The sequence below is a fragment of the Petaurus breviceps genome, unplaced genomic scaffold (assembly GCF_028583685.1).
Source record: "Petaurus breviceps papuanus isolate PSGF00001 unplaced genomic scaffold, PetGlider_PUasm1.0 66, whole genome shotgun sequence".
In the NCBI taxonomy this organism is placed as follows: domain Eukaryota; kingdom Metazoa; phylum Chordata; class Mammalia; order Diprotodontia; family Petauridae; genus Petaurus; species Petaurus breviceps.
In genome coordinates, this window is record NW_027186442.1 from 198,553 (window position 1) to 222,159 (window position 23,607).

The 23,607-nt window shown below is 33.6% G+C and overlaps 2 protein-coding genes across 7 annotated transcripts in view; one reads left to right on the forward strand and one right to left on the reverse strand.

Annotated features, from left to right (window-relative positions):
• Positions 1-23,607, forward strand: part of LOC138173870 (poly(A) polymerase alpha) — a 77,098-nt gene that overhangs the window by 32,595 nt on the left and 20,896 nt on the right. For all 6 annotated transcript variants that reach the window (XM_069103944.1, XM_069103948.1, XM_069103945.1 and 3 more), the window contains exons 7-14: positions 431-542; positions 1,175-1,264; positions 1,351-1,489; positions 2,980-3,052; positions 4,916-5,036; positions 6,270-6,354; positions 11,872-11,925; positions 12,574-12,693. In XM_069103944.1, coding sequence (XP_068960045.1) covers positions 431-542; positions 1,175-1,264; positions 1,351-1,489; positions 2,980-3,052; positions 4,916-5,036; positions 6,270-6,354; positions 11,872-11,925; positions 12,574-12,693 — 794 coding nt within the window. The remainder of the gene's footprint in view (positions 1-430; positions 543-1,174; positions 1,265-1,350; positions 1,490-2,979; positions 3,053-4,915; positions 5,037-6,269; positions 6,355-11,871; positions 11,926-12,573; positions 12,694-23,607) is intronic.
• On the reverse strand, positions 14,935-23,471 carry LOC138173872 (ubiquitin-conjugating enzyme E2 C-like). Its single transcript, XM_069103950.1, has one exon. The coding sequence runs from the start codon at positions 17,208-17,210 to the stop codon at positions 16,668-16,670; it is 543 nt and encodes a 180-aa protein (XP_068960051.1). The 5' UTR covers positions 17,211-23,471; the 3' UTR covers positions 14,935-16,667.

The window sequence follows — 23,607 nt, forward strand, 5'->3', positions numbered from 1 at the left end:
AGAAATGTCTTACATTTTTTACCATTCTGAAAATTCTTTTCTTTCCCCCCATCTGTAGAACATGGTTTTACTATTTTTAATTATTCAGTAAGCAATATGCTAAACTCTTTTTGGTAATATACTCACCATTGAAATTAAGCCAGCATAGATAATTAATTGTATGCACATAGTCAGATTCATAAGTGTTAAATTGCAGATTTCATTTGAACTACCTATTACAGTGTTTTAACACTTTCTGAAAAGAAGGACCTATATTTGAATAATTTAACTTTCTTCTTGTGGGCAATAGGAGGACATTATCAGTGTTATTATGTCATGAGGTAGCACAAACTTGCAGAAGAATCATTTTCTGTGTATTCTGGTAATGACCTTTTTAACAAAATTCTGTAGTTTAAAGGATGTGGAATGATTACTTTTTGTTTTGATTTAGATTGATATTTTGTTTGCAAGATTAGCACTGCAAACTATTCCTGAAGATTTGGACCTACGTGATGACAGTCTCCTAAAAAATTTAGATATTAGATGCATAAGAAGTCTTAATGGTATGTAAAACACTTATATAGTATCAGTTTTTCTTATCAAATAAGAAAGTTCTTTAAACTTTTCTGGTGCATTAATAGTTGTCTTATTTTGAATTCAGTATTTTCATGAGACAAGATTAGTATATAGTTCTCGAGGGTGTGTACAGTATGATCCAATTTAAAAAAAACTTCATCATTACCTTTCTTTACTGAAACTAAAGGATTTAATACACCATTATCCCTTTAACTTGGAAGACGAATTAAAGTATTCAAGCAATAATGTGAACAGGTTATTCTTAATGACTTTTAAATATGTTGACCTGTTTAGTTGATGCATCCCTTATAGTTGATATTCTTTAATGGGACTAAATAGTGTTAATTATGAGCTGAAACATGAAGTTCAGTAGTAAAGGTGGTTGTTTGTTTTACCATTCTTATGGACAGAATCCAGTGTGTCAGCCTTTTTCTTTTCTGAGATTATGTCATCATCTAAACTTGTGTTTTACTTTATGATATATAAAATAATCTAAGAGGACTTTTAAGTTTGTTTTTTAGTTATGGGTCTAGGAAATTTTGAATATATGGATATGAAATTTTAAAATGAACTTTTGATAATCTGGAAATGTGTTTTTTCCCTCCGTTTTGTTCATTAGGTTGCAGGGTAACCGATGAAATTTTACATCTAGTACCAAACATTGACAACTTCAGGTTAACTCTGAGAGCTATCAAACTTTGGGCCAAACGTGAGTTCAAAATTTGCTAGGTAGCTAATTAAAATAATGTGTTTTGTTCCCTAGTAACTTACTTTTTGTTTTTCCCTTATCAACAGGCCACAACATCTATTCCAATATATTAGGTTTCCTCGGTGGTGTTTCCTGGGCTATGCTAGTAGCAAGAACTTGCCAGCTTTATCCAAATGCAATAGCATCAACTCTTGTACATAAATTTTTCTTGGTATTTTCTAAATGGTATGTGTTTAGATTATATTAAAATAAAATTGATTGTAGACACTGAAGTTTAGTCTTATTTCTATGATATTTCTGTAACTGTTTTCAGATTTTAAAATTGTGCATAATTAACAATTTAGCTTAATGGGGACCCAAAATTTGTGTTATTTTTTAAAAAGAAAACCTAAGCCCCATTTCATTTCCCATTGCCAGTTCCCCCCCGCACCCCCTAAATAGACTGAGACAGGCTAGTGATGTGATGTTTATTATTTCGACACTGAGTAAATCTCCACATAAATTCTCACTTTAATTTTAACCTGAATGTCATGTGTAATCAAATAAAAACGGTAACTTGGGATGTCCATTAACTTTTGGAGAAAACCTCCCTGTTTTCTCTACTTTGGAAACTCTAAAGTTGTATACTTTGGGGAGCAATCAGTTAATCAGTTATTGCCAATAAAATATTGATGGTATAACATGCACAAGAAGCATATAAGAATACATTCACAAATACATGTAAGACACCTGGAAAGTTAGTCATTTATTCTAGATTTGCTTTTTTCAGATAGTTAATAAAATTTTCCACCTTTTAAAATGTGTATGTATTGTAAACATTCTTTTTAAAGAAATCTTGATTAGTTTCTTTACTTCTTTTGTCTTTATGGATGGATTTAATGACTTTAATTTTTTAATTTTTGAAATGTTTAAGGCATGAGAAGGTAGTTATTCCATTCATTTTATGGAATTCCATTGCATTTTTTAATAAACTCATTATTTTCACCATTCCCTTAAAGTATTGCTATTGATCTAAAAGCCATGGGGTTTATCCTCTTGCATTTGTATGTGGTCACCTGTTTTTCTACTCATTTTGATTTTTTTTATTTAGAATGAAACACATTTTAAGTCAAATACTTTTGAAGTTTCTATAACAGTGCTCATAAATCTTAGAAACACCCTCTGTCTAGCCTTTAAATGGGCTAAAATTTGTAACTAATTTTAAAGTATCTGACTTTAAAGAAGTGGTCCCACTACATAGAAATTTCATCTAGTTGTTAATGCTATATCATCTTAAGAATCTTTTGTTTCTTACATGTACTTTTTATAACTGATCATGCTGTCTTAGCTGTTATTTTTCCAGTGGCCTTTGGATTCAGGTAGAATAAAGAACGGATTCTCTTTCTGAAAGAGTGGGTTTCCCTTGTTTCATGGTTGAATTTGATCTGAAGAACATTTCGAGATATTTTGCAATAGAACTGATTATTATTACTATATAGCCATTTCAGGGCTGCAATGTAGGACATTGTTCAAATAATTCTTGTGTCTGTAGTTTAGAAAGAAGGCGCCTTACATAGACTTAACTTGAAGAAAAAAATAACAAGTCTTTCATCTGTTGATTTGTCAAGAGGGCAAAATGAAGAAGGATCGCATTTCACAAAATAATTTTGTTAATGAAAAAAATATAGATGGTAATATCCAATAGTCTTATCAAGTGCTACAATCTTTTTAAACAGGGAATGGCCAAATCCAGTGCTATTGAAACAACCTGAAGAATGCAATCTTAATTTGCCTGTATGGGACCCAAGGGTTAGTGTATTATTTTTTCCCCTATAAATTCACACTGTACAGTAAAAAGTAAAAATCAACTGCTTAAAGAAACTCCATGGAGACTTCATGTTGTAGGTATTTATGGATGTAGCTGACTATTGGCAGTTGTTTCAGCAATTTTCTTCATTATAACATCAACTGTAATGATCCTATAATTTATAGGATATAATTACTTTGTACCCTGTGAACTTAGAACATACTTAAGAATATATATTATCTAGCTGAACATTCTGACTTCAGTAAGAGATTTGCAATCTACAATATATACTTAATCATATAATTGTAAGTATGTAAGTAAAAGTTGTACGGGCATCTATGCATAAGAAAACAAAATAAAAGGCTACTAAAAATATTCCCTGTATTTATTTTATGTAAACATTTTGTTAAAACTGATTTGTAATACAAAAGCTGTTGACAAAATCATTTAGTATTTGACAACTTTCAAGAAGTATCACTTTAAACATCTATGATACAATTGTTACAGTTGGTTTGAATTTCTGGAAATTGCATTAATGTGTTTGAAGTAAGGAATAGCTTTAATTTTAGTTCTTTGGGGGTGTTATCATTACTACTGAGAAAATACTCATTTTGACATTTTCATTAGAAAAAAAATAAAATTCGGGATCTCAGAGAGACTTAATTGATCTTTAAAAATCACTCATAACTTAATGGGGTTTATGTACATTTTATCTTGTGCCATTATTGATTTTGCTGGTCTTATCACTGCATCAAAAACTATTTTTTTCTGTTTCTTCTGATCCAAAAAGGCTAAATATATTTAAAAACTTTAAAACTTCAGGGGTAAATTGAGTTGTAATCCAGCTTCTTAGATTTGAGATAAAAAGGCAGTTCACCTCCTCAACATTAATTCTAGATCTGGGTCTTTAAATAATACTACTGACATTTTTAAAAGGCAAAACTAACATGATCAGTATTGACTTAAGTATTTCTTTGATCTTTTATGTTAAATTTATAGTATGGTACAACAAAAGTGCAGTGGGTACCTAGGAAGTTAGGAGATTTGAGTTCTAGGTCTGATTTCTGCCATTTACTGTTTGTTTTTAACCAGTGGCAAGACTTTGTTTGGGCCTCAATTTCCTCATCTGTAAAATTCAAATGTTGGGCTAGATCATTTCTGTTCCCTCCAGTTCTTACATTCTTTGATTCTAGCATATGTTTAAGAACATGGCTCTGATTTTGGTTTTTTAAACATTAAAATTTTCTTTTGGAGACTGTGAAGCATAATGGTTTAGAAAGTATACATAGTTTTTGCCTGTGGTAATTCCCTGCCCCCTACCCCTGGGGTCTTTCTTTTTGGAGGGGGAGTTTCTGTTTTAATTTTGAATACTATATTAAATTTCCTAATTAGGGTACACAAAGTTTATCTTTTCATTTTAGATACTTTGTTCCTAGTAATGGTGTGAATATAGATTACTAGAAGCACTTATTTACAGATGTTTTAATATAGCACTTTTATGAAAATGAACTTGTAATTGAACCCAAAGTACAGTTCAGCTTTTTTGATTAAAAAAAAAGTTTGTTTTAGGGTACCATTTTAAATTAGTCTTTCCTAATATTTTATATTCACTTGTGTCTCCTGAAAAATTTAGTATAACGTGATCATTTACTTATATTGAACCTTTGACTGATAGATTAGATTTATTCTCTGGTACTCTAAACAATTTCAAAACAGGGCTTACTGACCTACATTTTCTTGATTTCACCTTCAGCAATGAATACAATTAAAAGTGATCATTGTTCAATTTATCAAAAAGGATTAAATTCCAAATTTCTGTTGCATGTGTACTTGAAGAAACTGATTGGCTGTTGTTATATATGTAGGTAAACCCCAGTGATAGGTACCATCTTATGCCTATAATTACACCAGCATACCCACAACAGAATTCTACGTACAATGTGTCCGTTTCTACACGGATGGTCATGGTTGAGGAGTTTAAACAAGGTAAGTTCTTTTATCCTTACCCTTTTCTTCTTATACAAAAGTTTAAAATACTATTATTATCATTTTTTAAAGCAATCGGGGTTAAGTAAATTGCTCAAGGTTACACAGCCAGTTATTTCTGGGTGTGGTGCTAAGTATCTGAGCCCTGATTTGATCCCCAGGTCATCCCGACACTGGGTCTGGTACTGGGGCTGGTCCTGGTGCTCTTACTCGCTGAGCCACCTGGCTGCCCCTAAGCAATTGGGGTTAAGTAACTTGCTCAAGGTTACACAGCCAGGTGTTTCTGGGTGGGTGCTAAGCGTCTGAGCCCAGAGTCGATCCCCAGGTCATCCCGACACTGGAGCTGGTGCTCTTACTTGCTGTGCTACCTGGCCGCCCCTTTAAAATACTATCATAACCCTACTAGCATTATGCTGTACGATATTGTCTAAAATGATAATTTCTAAACTAGAATATTGCAGCTATTTAAGTGTTGTGGTACATTCTAGAGAATTACAGTGTATCTTAGAGAATTTATTTCTTAAATGAATGTAATGTTTTATGTTTTTTCCTTTACGGATATGCAATTTGTGTTTGACTTTATACAAATAGTAAAAGTTTTAATTTTTATATAATATATGGGTATTGGAGTCTCTTCACTCCAATAGATTTTTGTAAACCACATCTAGTGCCTTGATAATATACTGTTGGCATGTAGAATTACAGTTTCTAGTCTCTTACTCAGTCAGAGACTAAGAAAACAGGAGGATAAAGCCCTTAAAGAAAGGAAATTGGGCAAGAATGGGGCTATTATCTTCCATTTTGCATCAAGAAATCAAAAACATAGAATAAGAATTTCCACATTGTGTTCCCCTTTATGGGAATACATAGGTCTCTGGTAACCATTTTTTAATAGAAGCAAAATATGAAAGGAAAGAAGTCTACATGGGTTTTTTCTCTCCAAGGTAGAGAACATCAATTTTTGGAGTTATGTATGTAAAAAATATTAGAATATTGCTTTTATTTGTTGGTTACTGATTTGATTCATTAATGACCCTCAAATTTTGTAAAATACTATATGTTCATGGCTTTCCTCTGATAATTAGTAGTTTTAAAATGAGGAAGTCTTTGTAAATTTAATTAGTTATGTTACATTATAATGTATGTGTGTGGTATAATAAAAGTTTTTAAATTGTCAGATTGCTAACATTTATAGTGAAATATGCAAAGAAGTTTAATATGTCTTTAATTTAGGTCTTGCTATCACAGATGAAATTTTGCTGAGTAAGGCAGAGTGGTCCAAACTTTTTGAAGCTCCCAACTTCTTTCAAAAGTACAAGTATGTATTTTAAGGCATGGCAGACATTGCTTTCTTAATATTCACAGTGATATATTTGTATATATGATACTTTATTAGACAAACATTTCCAATAGAATATAGGCTTGAGGGTTCTCATTTTCCTGTGAATCTCTAATACTTAGAATAATAAACACTTTCTGTTGATGTATTTTTTCCCCATCTCTTTCTTTTCAAGATAATATTTAGCCTTTATAATTGGTTGCCAAATAATTTAATTAACAAGATTTCATTAATGAAAACATCACTTAATGAGTGGTGATTGTCAGTGATTTGGCTAGAAAGACAAATGCTAAATATGTGGTTTTTTTCCGACTTATTTTTAATACTTTGATATTTTAGGCTAATAGCTATGTATTGGTGATTAATGGATGAAAAACTTAAGATTATTAGAGGAGAAAAGTTCTTGTTAAAAGTTTACATTTAGAAAGATTATAGTCACTTAAATTTGTAAAATTACATCTTACTGATTTGCTCAATACATAGCCAACTGTTAAGTATTTTCAGCAGGCTATATTTATTACCCATCCTTATTTTTGCATAGTGAGGAGGTCCCTTCAGATATTTAAAAGAAGTTTTCTTAGGAGCCAGAAGACCTAATATTTTTAACATAAATGTTTAACTTTTAATGGTTTAATACCTTTTTAGTACAGGTCAGAAACTTTTAATTGTATTTGGTTTTGATGAAAATTGTAAGTTTTATAATAAATCTTACTTGAAAAAAATGGACTGCATTTTTATTTGCCCTGAGCTGAAAGTTTGCCAGAGTCCCACATTTTTTTTCTTTTCAATTTTTTTTTTAAGATCTGAAACTTTTCTAACCATCTGATCTTGTATTGGATTGTGTTATGTAATAATCTAAGCAAGATTTTAATATACTATTCCCCAATTAAAAAAAAGAATGATGACCATCATAATGTCTCTGTGTTTTGTTTCTGTACCTTTTGCATGGAAAAAAGCAAAAATAGAGCACTTGAATTGTGTTCTGGGGATTGCATTTGGAAGACTGTGTTATCAGTGGCAATTTAAATAATTTATAATGATAATCTCTATCTTTTCTTTAGAAATTTTGTTTGTGTATAGTTTTTCTCCCTTTTTAGTGTTGAGGACCATTTAAGTTTGACATAGGGTTAGGTACTACTGTTTTTCTAATTCAGTACTAATCAGTTAGTAGTTGACAACAGAAAAACAAAAAATACTATTCTTCATCATAAATATGTAGTGATGCCACTTAGACTTCTTAAGGAGCCACATTCACCCAAATTTGCACTTTGTAAGTTTAATGTGTTAGGGATTGGACTCATTAGTTTGTGTAATGCAACTAGGGAAGCAACAGGCTGATAATTTCTTTAGAACCCAAAAATCTATATCCCTTTAAGAGAAAATTTTTGTTTGGAAAAACCTTGAATAGGGGTCCCTTCAAAGTTTTCCTTAAATAGTAGCTTTTAAAGTAGGCTATAATTTATCTTTTTCTAAATTATTCAGCCTGAAAACATTCATATTTTGCTACATATTTATCAAGTATATCTTTAATGAATAATTGTAATTTGCTTTCATCTGTTATATTAGATCAAAAAGTCATATCATGTTGGTGATATGGATTTATCTTAAATATAATAAAAACAATCCTGATCTAAACTTGAATGTTTAAAATCATAACAAGGGTACTAGTTATATTATAGAATTCCTCCCATTTTAGGGTATTCCTCTCTAAAGATATATATATATATATATATATGCATATATATATATATATTTTTTTTTTTTTTAAGCAATTGGGGTTAAGTAACTTGCTCAAGGTTACACAGCCAGTTATTTCTGGGTGTCTGAGCCTGGAATCGATCCCCCAGGTCATTCTGACACTGGGCCCTGTGCTCTTACTTGCTGTGCTACCTGCCCGCCCCTAAAGAGATATATTTTTACAAAGGTAGTTAAGAGCTAGAAATATTTAACCGTAAGAACCTCTTGATGACAAGGTTTGTAGGCACTCTTTATTGTAGTATCAAGTTGTTATGAATATGTCAAAAACAATTAAATATACCAAATAATGAGACAGGCAAAGTTAAATTTTTCTTTTAAAATTGGTTACCTCAAAAGTATGTATAGTAGCATAGTTAAACTATGTAAATTTGTCTAGCAACCTTCATTATTGCTCTTTCCTTAGAATACAATTTACTATGTGAACTTCTGCCATTCATTAGATTCAAGTTGTTTATATCTGAAGAAAACCATCCAGAAGATTTCAAAATTGTTTCCTTTCTTTACAAACAAACTTTCAGGAAACCAACCTATCAACATTCATTATATGTCTAAATGTGAAGGCATAGCATTGATTTGTGGTGTCTTCGAAAGGTTCGGTGCTTTGTTTGAAATTATTTTTGAGAGCAGAAAGACATTTGACTGGTTAGCAAGACTATTTTAAAATTTAATGCATTTTGTTACACTTTGTTACACTTAATGTGATAAAATTGAGGGTCACATTTCTTTTACTCTGCTGTCTTGGCTCCTCCCTGAGGCTCACATTTCTTTAAGAACTTTAAGAAAGACAACTTTGGGAATAACTTTTGGCTTTAGCTCAGGTTCAAGATGAGGTAATACCTCTGACAATGAAGGAAAGGGCGTGATTAAAAATAAATATTTAAAGACAAAAACACGATATGCAAAAAAAATTAGGTTTAATAAAGAAGGGATCAGACATTAAGGTGTAAGGATAAATTAGATGTGTTCTGACTTTTATACTCAGTTTTTTAAGGTACCTAGACATCTTTGTAGAGGTACTTAATGACAACATTGGAGAAGACATTCAAGTTTTATTGGCTAATATATCAATTTTGGATTTTGCAACAGTCCATTGTGTGTTTTTGTAATATGCTTATCTTCAGTGTCACAAAAATTAAATCAATAGGCTATTAAAAAAGAAAAATTAATATAACACTTTTTTATGACATTTCTACTACATTTGTCAGTGTGAGACATGGCAACTGATGTAAGAGCATCACTGTGACCTAAAGATAAAATACTTGTGCTTTGGGTCATAGTTGCAATTCTAAATTCTAATTTGAATTTGCCACAAAATCTTTTGAACCCTGGGTTTAAAACTGAACTTGTCGTTGGATTAGATCAGACACATTTATGATAACTATCTTGACTCATCCTGGGACTTTTATTTGCCAGTTTTTGAAAGTTTTATTGTTTATTGTTCATTTTAATATAGCAAACTAACACCTGAAACATTAATATCTAAAATGTTTTTTGGAGGTATTGCCAGTACATATTATTCAAGTACTCATTCACTAAAATTTAATTTGCTGTCATTTTTGTAAACTGTTTTGAAAGATGTTTAACATAAAATAAAAGTAATTCAGATGTAGTTAACAGTTTAATGTAATTTCTACCCTTTTAATGAGATTTCATCCAAACTTGGGGTGTGGATTTAATATATGTTTGAGGGGAGTGTCAGGGGAACAAATGATCTTACCATTTGCCTTTCCTTTGGTCAGTATGTCCAGGTTGTGGAAAGGCAGGGGAAGGTTAATGTTTTAGTTTGATTATCTAATTTTTAGCATCTCAGAAACTTTAAAATTTAGCTTTGTAGATTACTATCTAAAGTTTTAAAATCTAATTATATCCTAAAGATAATTTTAAAATTTAATTTTGTGTCCATTTATACTTAGATATTTGCAACTCTATCATTTTCTCAGTGTGTAAATCGAAATACTTACCAGTTTTGTGGCATGGCTATAGACACATAATAGGACTTCTTTTATCCATCATCATTAGGTTTAAAAAAATAAGCCAGTTTTTCCATTTAGTTTTCTGTTCAAGTACCAAACCTTAGATTAACCTTCAATCATTCTTGATGTATTTTTAAAAGATATTAAGTACATTCTTCCTTTTTAAAAATAGGACTATACTATTTCCTTGATGATTCACAGTCATCACTATGAACTTCAGTTATTCTATCTTGTAATGTACCAAAATTGTCAGTCTTATGTGTAGGTCTATTTGTCCAATATATGAAGTTCCTTCCTATTCAGTGAACACATTTTTGTAAGCAATTACTGTATACAAAACATTGGGGATAAAAAAGATGAAAACACAGAGCTTTTGGAGGGAAGCCTTAAAGCATTTATAATGCAGTGTGAGTGTACAGTCAGTATGATAAATAAAATGTATAAAGTAGTGAGCCAGACAAAATGCTACAAAAAAACTTTGATTAGTCTTATGTTTATTTTCTCCCTGCTTTTTTTTCCCCTGTTAGTAATCTCCCACCTAATCTGCTGGGGGTTGGGAAACCATATGACCAATCATTATAATTATGTATAAAGAAAAACATTCAGATCCTACATTAGCTTTTAGGAAGCTGTATAAATAAACTTTAGTATGTGGCTTTTTAAAAAATTGTTTTTGACTACCCAGAGACTTTTAAGTATTCTTATTTTCCCTTTTTTTTCCCCACTTTGAAAGATTTGATAGCCCATTTAGCACAATTTTTCTTGGTAAACTAGAACTAAATAAAGTGACTTTATTGTGATTTAGGTCAGAACATTATTTTGTCCATTTGACCATTTTGACCATTGCTAAGCTTTTAAGAAGAGGGCTATTAATTATTTCAGAGATGACCAGATGTTACTGATTTTGGTGGGATTTCTACTTATCTTACTAAATTTATTCTGTTTCGTGATAAAATGTCTTGGAAGAAACCTTGTCTCTAACACTTCTAACACACCATTCTGTAATTGATTATTAAAATCTTTTTGCTAACTAGTAAGTTACCAGTTATGCAGTTCAGTGAGTACTTCAAAATTTATAACTTTGGCTTTAAAGAAAAGCAAAGTAGTTGATGAAGATGGTTCAGTCAAAATAAACTTTTGAAAATTCTGACTGATTCTATATGGAACTAGATTTTCTTTCTACTTTAGTTTGGTATTTGTTTCTAAATTTAGCTTTTTGAGTTTTTCATTTTAGAAGTACTTTCCATTATAATCTATGAATTGGATATAATTGCATAATTGGTGTTTTTTTTTAAGATCAGTTTATTAAAATACTTGAACCCAGTTTTCATTTACTAGGTTTTTAGCAGAGTCTACATCATTAGTTGTAAGATCTGACTAAAGGACTAAATTTTGTTCATTGTCCCTTATTTTAATCGATGTGTTGAATGAATAGCTTTTAAACAGTTTTGAGGGGACAGGATGCCATATCAGTATTTCTCTTGCTACAATTTATATTAGTTTTCTTATTTTGAAATGTTTATAACATCTGTTATGTATATCTCTTTCAGAAGCAATTAAACTATCCTGTAGTTTGAGCACTTGGTGGAATATTTATAAAATAATATAATCCATTAATGTGCATAGTGAGAGATTTTTACTTTGCAGTGATTTTTAGGCTAGTTGTTCTAAAGTTAGAACAATTCAAGGAATTATAGCATTGTGGCTTGAATATCCAACTCCAAACATAAATAAAATAAATAGCATATTGTCTTTATCTTCAAAGGCATTATATTGTACTTCTAGCAAGTGCACCAACAGAAAAGCAGCGACTAGAATGGTGAGTATAAGATAAGATTCACAGAAAAGAAACCATAAGTTTCCAAATGACCCATTGAAATAAAGCACAGATCAAAATAAAATGGACATGAAATAGGAAGAATAACTCAATAAGCCCTTCAGTTTGACTTTTGATTTTTTTTTTTAAAGACATAAATTGCTAGGACATTGGGATGATGCTTCACTTTTTTTGTTTTTTGTTTCAGTGAATGGATGCCATATAACTGCGAATAATACCCTTTTAGTTTTTTTACTTGCCACTGTTGTTTTTGCAATTATTTGAATTTCTCTTTCTAACTATATTTATTTCTAAAACTGCTTTGTTAATATCTTTTCCTTAAAGGTTCTGAACAAAGACTGGTTGTCTTGAAATTTCTTGAATTTCCTGATTCTAGTCAAGTTTTTTATTTATTTTTTTAAAAGAGGGTAGATGTTATTCCCAAACTTTTAAGGTAGAATACTAAAAAAAGTCTTGATTTACTTGGGACAGTGAGTCCATTAAACTGCTTGTTTTGGTATTCTTAAATTTTTCAGAGTACCTTAATTTCTACTTTCAGTGTAATTCTTCTATTTCTGTACATTTTGCTTAACTTTTATTTTTGTTTAAAAGTAAACAGACTTTCAGTAATACTAAGTGGCATTTGTTCAGGGTGGGCTTGGTGGAATCAAAAATCCGAATCCTGGTTGGAAGTTTGGAGAAGAATGAATTTATTACACTGGCTCATGTGAATCCTCAGTCATTTCCAGCACCCAAGGAAAATCCTGACAAGTAAGCATACTCTTTCCTTTAAAGTTTTCAGCAGAAGTAAGAAAATATTAATCTGACTTAATAAATTTAAAGACACGTTTTCCATGGTACAGAGAATATTATTATTCTAAATCCACCAGTGTAGAAATCATATTTGGATTTTTTGCTTTGTTTTTAAAAAAAATAATTTATTTTGAAGATTGACCTTACAGAAAGCAGATATGAGAACTGAAATATAAAGCTTTAATTAAAAATTAAAGTGAATACTTCTTTTAAATTTTTGAAGTATATTAACATACAAGTTTTGTAGGTTAGTTGTTTTGCTCTCCAATTTGGGAGGCTTGACTAAATGCTTCCATATTTCAAGAGAATACTTTGTCCATATTGGTAACTAAAACTGGAATATAATGCTGTGGTTAATTATTTTTTTTTAAAGTTGTGGTATTAAAAAATGTATTTTATGGTAATACTTTAACCTGTTGGGTTTTCAAAGGGATATACTATATGATTAATTGACTACGTATAATTAAATTTTAACCAGAAATTATTTTTCTAAGCTCTTGTTAAAGATTTTTGTAGAGTATTATATATTTCAATATCTTAAAGACATAGATGATATGTTTATTAAATTTATGGATCATTAAATGTTATCTAGAAAGACCTAGACATTGTAGAAAAGTGGACTGGATCTAGTCACATGAAAAGTATAGATTAATTTCTTATTGAGATAAGGGGAAAAATGTTGTACAAGCATAAGGTAGTATAAACATGTATGATTAGACAATTTATAAAAGTTGGATCCTGGTTTATAATTTACTTGACATTTTGGAAAGAAGTATTACTATAATATGGCTCCACAAAAGTGCTATCTTGGGCTGCATTAATAAAACCATAGTATTTGGGGGAAAAAAAGAGTCTGATTATATATACTATTTATTATTATTATACTTTGGGATGGTCTACAATTATTTCCTTTACTTACTCACCTCCCATTCACTTCTCAACCACTTGACTCCAACTTCACTGTGTAACTGAAACTGCTTTTTTTTCTCCAGGGTTGTCAGAAATCTCTTAAAGTGCTAAATCCAGTGGCCTTTCCTCAGTCCTTACTCTTCTTCACCTCCCTGCAACATTTTACACTGTTTGACCACCCTGTCCACCTGGATACTTTTTCCTCCGTAGGTTATTGTGATACTGCTCTCTTCTGGTTCTCCTGACTGATCCTTCTCGGTCTACTTGGTTGGACCACCATCTATGTCCTGTCCCTCTGTACATGGATGCACCAGGGCTTTGTCCTAGGTCCTCCTCTAAGTGGTCTCATCAGTTCCCATGGACTCAACTAGCATCTCTCTGCAGATGATACCCAAATCTACATATCCAGCTCTCATCTCTCTCCTGAACTCCAATTCTGCATCACCAACTGCTAGATATCTCCACCTGGATGTCTCGTAGGTATCTGAAAGTGATCATGTCCAAAATAGAACTCATTATCTTTCTCTTTAAATTCCTTCCTCTTCTAAACTTTCGTTTTTCTGTCATGAACACTATTCTTCTAATCACCAAGATTCACAACCTCTTTCACAAGTCATTTCCAACTCTTCCCTTTCTCTCGCTCTCCATATTTAATCAGTTGCCAGGTCTTGGTGAGTCTTTCTCTATCACATCTGCATCTGTTTCCTTTTCTCCAGTCATCATGCTAGCTCAGGCCTTTATAACTGCTCACCTAGACTATTGTGATAGTCTTCTAATTGATTTTTTTGCTACCACACTCTTCCCTCTCCAGTCCATCCTTGACATAGCTGAATTCTTACATCCTTGGATAAAATGCAGATTCCTCGGACATTTAAAGACCTTCACAGTCTGGTCCCAGCCTATCTTTCCATTTATTAAGTTAATTCCTTTTACTGTACTACAGTAAAATTGACCTTCTAGTTTTTCATATAGGACAGTACTCTCATATTTGAGTCTTTGCACAGGGTGTCCCCTATACCTAAGATACTGTCCTTTCTCACCTTTACCCTATAGAGTCCCTGGCCTAGTTTGTAGTCTGATAACCACCTTAAGAAGGTTTTTCCTGGTTTACCACTGTCGACCTCCACTCCCGCTACTTTATATCAAGCTCCTTAAGGGCAAACACTGTTTTTCCTTTGTACCTAGGAAGGTACTTGGCACATACCAGATATTTAGTAACTGCATTTTGAACTGAACATAACTAGATTTCTGTGTTAGTGAATTCTAGATGTCATGTTTTAGAAGATAATAAGTAGTATATTAAAGGACAGTCAAAATGGTGAATAGTTTGAGAACCATTGCCATATGAATAATGATTTTTTTTTTGAAGCAACTGAGGATATTTAACTTGGAGAACTGAGAATTGTGGATGGCCATGAATGGCTATCTTCACATACTAGGCAAATAACTTAACCTTTAGTAATGGGTAGGGAAAAGTGTGTAACTACAGAAGAAATCTTGACAAAGAGACAAAATTTGATCACTATAGAGACTAACAATTAAAGACTTTTTAGCAGTTAGGCTTGTCAGATGAGGGTACTAAATTGGCTGATACTATTACTGTTGACGATACTAGTAGATGACTTCAGTTCTATTTATCAAATCTTTATTAAAAATCTTTTATATTCAAGGTATCATTTTATATGCATTAAAGCAACCAGCATTTGGACCTATTTGGTATCATTTTAAATGCATTAAAGCAACCAGCAAATGGACCCTACCTGGAAGGCTACATTCTATTGGAATGGGGGTAGAGTGAGATACAAATGAACAAAACTACGTATTAGAGTGTAGGGAGTATAAAGGAGAGATCAGACAAAACTTTAGAAATGTTTGAGGAAGGAGAGCGTGCAGTAGCTAAGGAATCAAAGGAGACTGAATGAGATGGCTTCGGAGTTAATGCTGGAAAGAAAATACCTAAATAAGGTCTAGGATCAGTGATCTCATCAAATTTTGTATACCTTCCAACAGTCAGACTTCATTCAACCAATCCTCACCTTATCCTATGCAAGTCTTTTCCTTGTTCTCTCATAAATCTTAAATATGGGTAGGGTTTCCAGTTAGCTTTCTTGGGGCCTTTGACTAGCTCTCCAAACATTTCATTGGTACAGCTAGAGCACATGGACTGCCCACTACCTTTATCGGTTGCTCTCATTACATGAAAATACAGTTTGTTATTGATAATGTTTGTAGCATTTTCATGATTTATCTTGTGTCATCCATTACAATTTGGGTAATCCTAAACTTGAATTTTTTTGGAGACGATATTTTGGAGAATATTGGTGTATTTATGTCAGGGGAAAGCATGGGGTCATTCAAAAGTTTCTCAAAGACAATTTAGCCTGTTCTTTTTACCCCATTCCATTTTGGTCCCAGTTCATTGTTTTATCCACACTGCCTATCCAAATGTATGTTACTTATGGACCAGTTTTAAGGTTTCTCCATTCACTGGCATGTCAGATCCTTGATAGGAAGCATTCTTCATCTGTGATTTTACTGTATGCATAGTTAGGTCCAATTCTTAATTCTGAATTTTATTTAGAAAGCTATGCCATTTTTCAGAGTTTTATGCAATCAAAATTATGATATCCTCAAAAAAAATTATTAGGAGAGGATCTCATTGGAGAGAATCCCTCTTCTATTTGGATTCTCTGCTGGATATCTATTATGAGAATGTCCAGATTCTATAGAGAATGTTGAACAAAGTAATTTCTGTTCCATCTTTAAAAGAATTTTGTTGTTTTTTTTTCTCTTTTGACATGTGGGAGATACTTTGTTGGGAACTCCTTTATTTTTATTTTATTTTATTCTTTTAAACAAAACTTTATACATTAATGTTGAGGGCTGGATTAGAGCTTAAGAAAAAAAAAAGGAAAACAGTATGATACAGAGTCCTTTCCAGAAGAAGACAGGTTATAAGGAATGGGAAAAGATAGACAAACACATACACACAAGATGAAGGAAGGTAGTCTGGGCATCCAGGGTCAGGGCTCTTGGATAATCACCTGCTTCATGTAGGTTTCCAGCAGATACTTTTTAAAGGCTGTGGGATTTGTCCAAAATTCAGCAGCATGTGTGTTCAATGGGCCGTCAATGTTGGGTTCTCCCAGCAGACTCTGGATAGATAACAGGATGGTCCTGACATCATACAGAGCTGACCACTTGTCCTTGAGGATGTCTAAACAGATAATCCCTTGGGTGTCCATATTAGGATGGTAACAAGATGTGACAAATTTCACAGTGGGAGCATTATAGGGGTAGCTGCTGGGGAATTCCGGGGAGAGCTTGTACCTTAGGTCTTCATGTACAGTCCTGGCTGCCCCATGGATGGTTCCAACCCACTTGAAGAGATTGTCTGACTCTGGGAAGGCAGAAATTCCTTTGTCTCCAGACATCATTGGGGTCATCAATTCCTGCTGTAACCTCTTGCCCACAGACCCGCTGGCCACGGCTGCCCCAGGCTTGGCCCCCTTATGGGAGGCGGTGGCAGAGCTAGCAGCTGCCAGGTCTCGATTCTTCAAGGCCATAGGGGACCAGAGATAAAGGAAGAGAAACTCCTAGGCGGCTACTGCTGGGACCTCCTTTAAAGAAACATTTTGTTTTACTGAATCAGATGCTATTTTATTGAGACAAACCAGTAAACAAAGTTTTGGAGTGTCTGCATATTTTATTTCTGTGACTATAAAGATGTTCTCTCTTGTAGAATATGATTTAAAGAAGTTTACCTAAAGAGTAGGAGTCTGAAATGTGGAGATGAGCAAGTATATTTCAGGCATGGGGGATTTCTCATACCAATGAAAAGAGAGGTGGGAGATGGTTTGGAGAATAGTAAATAGTATAGCTTGGCTTAGAGATAGTATATGAAGAGAAGGAATTTCCCACAGAAACAATTATGTAGGTTGAAGCCTGATTGTATATTAAGTGACAGACTAAAGAGTTTTCATTTTTTTTCCTTCTGGGAATAACAGGGAGCCAAAATTTTGTTTTTTTAAAGCAATTGGGGTTAAGTAACTTGCTCAAGGTTACAGGGCCAGGTTTTTTTTTGTGTGTGGGTGTTAAGTATCTGAGGCTGGAACTGATCCTGGGTCCTCCTGACTCTGGGCGCTCTTACTCACTGTGCCACCTAGCCGCCCCTAGGGAGCCAAATTTTCATATAGTAGGGTGACACAGATTTGTTGCCCCCAAATTTTTTAAATGTCTTTTTGATGGCTTGATTGGGGATGATTGGCTATATAGACACATTAATTAGAAGGCATTTGCAGTTGATTAGATGATAAAGTGAATAGATTGGTTTACCATATGGGTAGAGGCCTGTATGAGGTATATTGTGGAGTTTGTCTGAGACCCTAACTAAACTGACACTACCAGAGTCATGCCATTATCAGTGAAGTTGCTGGGATTTACTGATAACTTCATCTAGAATCATCTAGAATCACAACTTGTCTTTCTCACCACTGTGCTGAGACCAAAACAAACCCCATGCTTTGCTTGTAGCCTCCTAAATCAGCTCTCATACCTTGTTTATCATACATACTTTCACCACCCAACCTGATGCCTATCCCTTAGTCTTCTCTACTGCTAGGATCAGAACCTCCCAACGATTGACCTCACTTTAATGATTCAGGTTAAAACTAAAGACTGATATTACACCTTTTGTCTTAAGAACTTCATTTATAGGGAGTTATTAACATTAAATTCAAGTTTCTTTTTTCTTCTAATGTAAAAAAGAATTGTTATTCATATTCAGAGGTTTCTTGAGGGTGTGAGTCCCAGTCAAAAATACTAAAATGCTTATAGTTAGCAAAATCACATCACTTAACTTTGCCAATCCAGTGAATTCCTGGTTGCCTAAGTGAAAATCATCCCTCTTCCCCTGCCACCATTTTCTTGTTATCTCAGTCCTTTTAATTTAAACTCTACCCTTTCCATATCCCAGTCTAGCTCCATTTACCCCTTTCATTGTGTCTTCTGGAATTCCTTTTTATTCTTTACAAACTTCTTATCATCTTTCACATCTTCCTCTTTTGCTTCTTCTATCTTTATGTCCCTCACAAAAACCTAGATCCTTTACAGAGGACACTTTCCCCTATTCATCATATTCACTACTGGTTGCACTTTCTTATTTGTTCTCTGACACATACATTCTCTTTTCTGTTTGTCACTTAGCTGCTACTTCTCCTTTATGGGTCACCCAGTACAAATATATTGCCTAGTTCATTTCCTGGTGTTAGTTTTTTTTAAGAATTTCCAGGTCATTTTTTTTTCTCAAGGAGTTCAGTATTGATTCAGTGTTTTCTACCTTAATATCTGCTTTTTATATTAGATAATTTCAACATACGCATTGATGTTCACTTAAATGCTCTGTCCTCTCAGTTCTTCAGTCCATCCTCTCTATCCCAGCTACAACAGGAATTGGGGACACTGTTTAGTAGTGACTATCACCCAAAAATTTCTATAATCAAGGATTCTGATTTTCTTTATCTAACTATAACTTTCCATTCCATCTATGCCTAATTCCTCTTAAACATTTTTTTTTTGTCTTAACCATGACCACCATTCCTTCTACACTTAAGTAATATTCCAGGCCATCGCCCATCTTCTTAATAATACGTTATGAAAATCCTTTCTAAGGTCTGACCTCTTTGTGAATTAGTTCAGCACTGTTGAACTATAAAGCAGTTTTGTACTTTTGAAATCCTTTGCTACCTTATTCCGTTGCAGCTCATACTTTGCCAGACCTCAATCATGGATTATTGCCAGCATCACCCTCCATTCCTGTTCATGAGCTGCCCATCTTTACTAGATGGAGTGATCTATTCTTTCTTTCTGGGTCCATTACAAATTTATATTATCTAATATCATCTGGGACCTTACTTCAAGCAGGCAACAGAATAATTTTGTGACCCTGGCAAATGATTTAACTTGGGTTTGTCTCAGTTTCTTCATCTGTACAGTGGAGATAATAATAGCAGTTACATCCCAAGGTTATTGTGAAGCTCAAATAAGATAGTATTTCTAAGTGCTTGCTTAGCATAGTGCTTGGCACTTGGTAAGTGCTGTATAAATTTTAAGTTGTTGTTTTTACATCTCAGTTCCTACAATGGCTATGCTAAACCTTGTCTACTTTTCTCAAGCATCCCATGCTATCCCTCTACTTTATACTGGAGAACCTACCTCATTTTGAGAAAGTAGAGGCCATTTTGCTGTCATCTCTCTTTTATTCCCTGTTTGACATCTCAAGACTTTGAAATCATTCCTCATTCTCTCCTGCTTTACCTCACTTTCTGGTGAAGAGTTGTCACTTCCTTAACAGGGCCAATTGTTCTATCATGTACTCTTGATCCCCCTCTTCTCTGAAGTTTCTCTTCCTTCTTTTCTTATTTCTTCATTTTCAATCAGTCTTATCCTCATCGCTGTCATTTTCATTCTCTTTCTATTGGTTCTTTCCCTGCTACCTACAGATCTGCCCAGCTTTCCTCATCCTGACAATAACCTTATTTAACTCTTGCTTAACTCTTACCATCCTTTCAAGCTATATCCTTCATCTTTCCTCTCTTTCATAGCCAAAATTCCAGAACAGCTATCTGATTCATTGCCTCCATTTCTTGTCTTTTTACTTCTCAATCACTGGCTTACAACCTTGTCAGTCAACTGAAACTGTTCTCTCCAAAACCACCACTGATCTTTATTTTTTTTAATTAATCATAAACAAACACAACTATTTCAGTATACAAAGAGTAAAAGAAGAAGGCTGTGTGTGAAGTTGTAAGTTTTTTTTTTGTTAAAGTCCTTTAAGTGTATTTTACATTTAACATAATGATAACAAAGTAGTCCTGTTTGTGTCCTTTTCTGAATTACTTTTGTTTTCTTTCATGTAGTTGTATTGATATTCTTTTTTGCATTTTGATAAATGCCTCTCCCTCTTGCTCTTTCTTCCCCCCATAGAAGATCTCCTCTGTAACAAGTAGAGTGAAGCAGAACATTGTGGTTTAAATGTCTTATTTTGCATCCTTAGGTCTACCTCTTTGACTAGAATAGGGCTTCTTAAAACTTTTTCCATTCGCATCCCCTTTGGCTCTTAAACTGTGGGATCTTGACCCACAGTTTAAAAAGCACAGACCAGAAGTAGGAGACATGCTTAGATATGCTTCATTACCAGTTCTTTTGAAGTCATAACTTAGCATTGCTTTGATAATAGTTATGAAGTGTTTCAGAGTTTTTTATTTTTTACCATATTGTGGTCTTGTAAATTGTACCCCTGATTCTGATCATTTCACTTTGCATTAATTCATGTCTTCCAGCATTACTGTGAATATGTAATATTCATTATTTTTTATGGCATTTCATTACATTTATATATCACAATTGGTTCATCCATTTTCCATCTGATAGGCATCTGCTGTTTCCAGTCCTTTGCTACTACAAAAAATGGTACTATATTTTTGTTCAAATAGGTCCTTTTTCTCTGTCTTTGACCTCTTTGGGTTATGTGCCTAGCAGTGAGTGATATTGCTGCATCAATGGTTATATATAGTTCAGTGACTTTTTCCTAAACTCTTAATTGACAAATCCAGTGGCCTTTTCCTAATTCTTAACCTTCCTGACCTCTCTGCAACTTTTGACATTGACCATTACCTTTTTCATTTCCTGGTTCATCCATGCCTTGCCCCCTAAGTATGGGTATGCCCTGAGGCTTTGTTCTAGGCCCTCTAATCTTTCCTCATACTGTTTTAACAATATCTTTAGCTTCCATGGGTTCAATTATCTATGTACATGACTCTCAAATTTATATATCTAGCCCCAGTCTCTCTTAATCTCCAGTTTCCTATAACTAATTTCCTATTGAACTTTTTCATCCTGGTGTCCAGTAGAAATCTCAGTCTCATCATATCCAAAATGGAACTCATCTTTTCCCCAACACCCACTGTTCTTTCAAATTTGTCTTTTTTTTTTTAAATATACTGCTTTTATCTTAGTCACTCAAGTTGATACTGTTAAGACCTAATTACTCATTTTCCCACACATCCAATCAGTTTCCAAGTCAGAATAGTTCTGTCTCCACAACATATCTTATACACATTTCCTTCTTTCCCCTCATACATCCACCATCATCAGCCACCATCACCTCTCACTGCAGTAACCTTTTTGATTGGTCTCCCCTCTACAAGCCTCTTCGACTCTGTTCTGTCCTCCAATAAATGACTTTCTATCCTTAACTAAAATGACTTTCCTAAATTACAGGCTTTATTTTACACTTTAGTATCTTGCTATGTTGTATTTTTCCCTGACTTACACTCTGCTCTTTTCTCCTTGCTGTCCAGGATCAATTATTAGCTTCTCTATTAATTTTAGAGCTCTTCCTTTACAACCTGACCCCAATTTACCTTTATGACCTTGAAATGTATATTACTGTTGCTCAACATTCTTCCGGCCAGTCAAACTGACCTTTCTGTTCATGCATAGTATTCTACCTCCCATCTCCCCATTCCTAGATTATATTTTGTCCTCACGTTTACCTCATAGAATCCCTTAGTTTCCTTCAAAGGTTAGGTCAAATAATACTTCCTAATTGAAGCCTTTCCTGAACTTCATAGCTACTAGTGCTTCTCCCAAATTATACACACTTTTATGGGTACATTTTGTATCCTTCACTTGAGAGTCTTGAGGAAACAAAATGTTTTCCCTTTTCTTAGAACCATCAGGACTATGTGATACCTAGTAGGTACTCAATAAGTGATTGGGAGGTGATTGAGGTAAAAGTGACAGGACTGGTTATAGCACAGCGGGAAGGGGAGAAAATGTTATTTGCACCATGGTTATAAACTTGGATGGTCTTGCCCTTTACACAGAAAGGGAAGTTTGAAGAAGAGGCAGGTTGAGGGGAAGGGAAAAATGTGTTTGGACTTGTTTGGCTTGAGGTGCTGTATGGACATCCAGGTCTAGCTAGATGTCCTGCAAGTTGGAAATGTATAAATGGATTTCAGAAGACAAATTGTTGTGGTTTTTCTAGGATTAGACAAGTCACTTAGGATCCTGAGACCTCAGATTCCTCATCTGTAAAAGGAAATTGGACTAGAATTAGAAATAGATCTTAGAGATAAAGGATCATAGTATTCTAGAGCCTAGACTTTGAAAGGAACTTCAAAAGTCATCCACTGTAGCCCTTTCTTTTTGTAATATAGGAGACCGAGGGCCAGAAATCTTAATTAACTTGCCTAAAAGGTAATAGAGCCAAGAATTTAACCTAGTTCCAAATCTGGTGCTTATTCTAGACTGGAACTGAACCTTAGAAATATAGGATCATAGAATCATATGACTACACTTCAAAAGAACCTCAGAGGTCATCCAGTAGTAGCTTCTCTTTTTATAGTTGAGGAATCTGAAGCCCAGAAAGGTTAAGTGACCTGCCTAAATTAGTAAGAGTAGAGCAAGGATTTGAACCCAAGTCCAAATCCGCTGCTTATTCTACTGCCCCACTAGATGTTAACTTTGAGTTCTAAGTCTGTCATTCACAAATACAGACAGGTAAGTTTTATTATCAGATAGGCATTTGAACTAGTTGCTTGGAAGTTCCTTTCATAGAGTTTTGTTTCATCTTCTTTGCTAAGAGTCAAACAGTGTTGCTTTCCTTCCCTTTATATTCACAGTATTGCCTTATTTCTAGTGCTTTCAAGTGTCATGAACTTGTTGATAAAAATGTAGGTGAGATTGCACTGAGACAAACAAAATTTTTTTACATTAGCTTTTTGACTGTATTTGTTTTATTTTTTGATGTCCTTTGCTTTTACATCACCTTCATTTCCAAATATATCCCTCCCTACCCTCCCACCTGAAGAGCCTCCTCTTTTAACATAGGTTGCATTTATTTTAGATGAGTTATTATTATTTATATTTTGTGTAATTCAGGTTTTACTCTGGTTCAAT

Excerpts from the sequence above, each read along its gene's own strand:
- LOC138173872 (XM_069103950.1), bottom strand. The coding sequence starts at position 17,210 with ATGGCCTTGAAGAATCGAGACCTGGCAGCTGCTAGCTCTGCCACCGCC.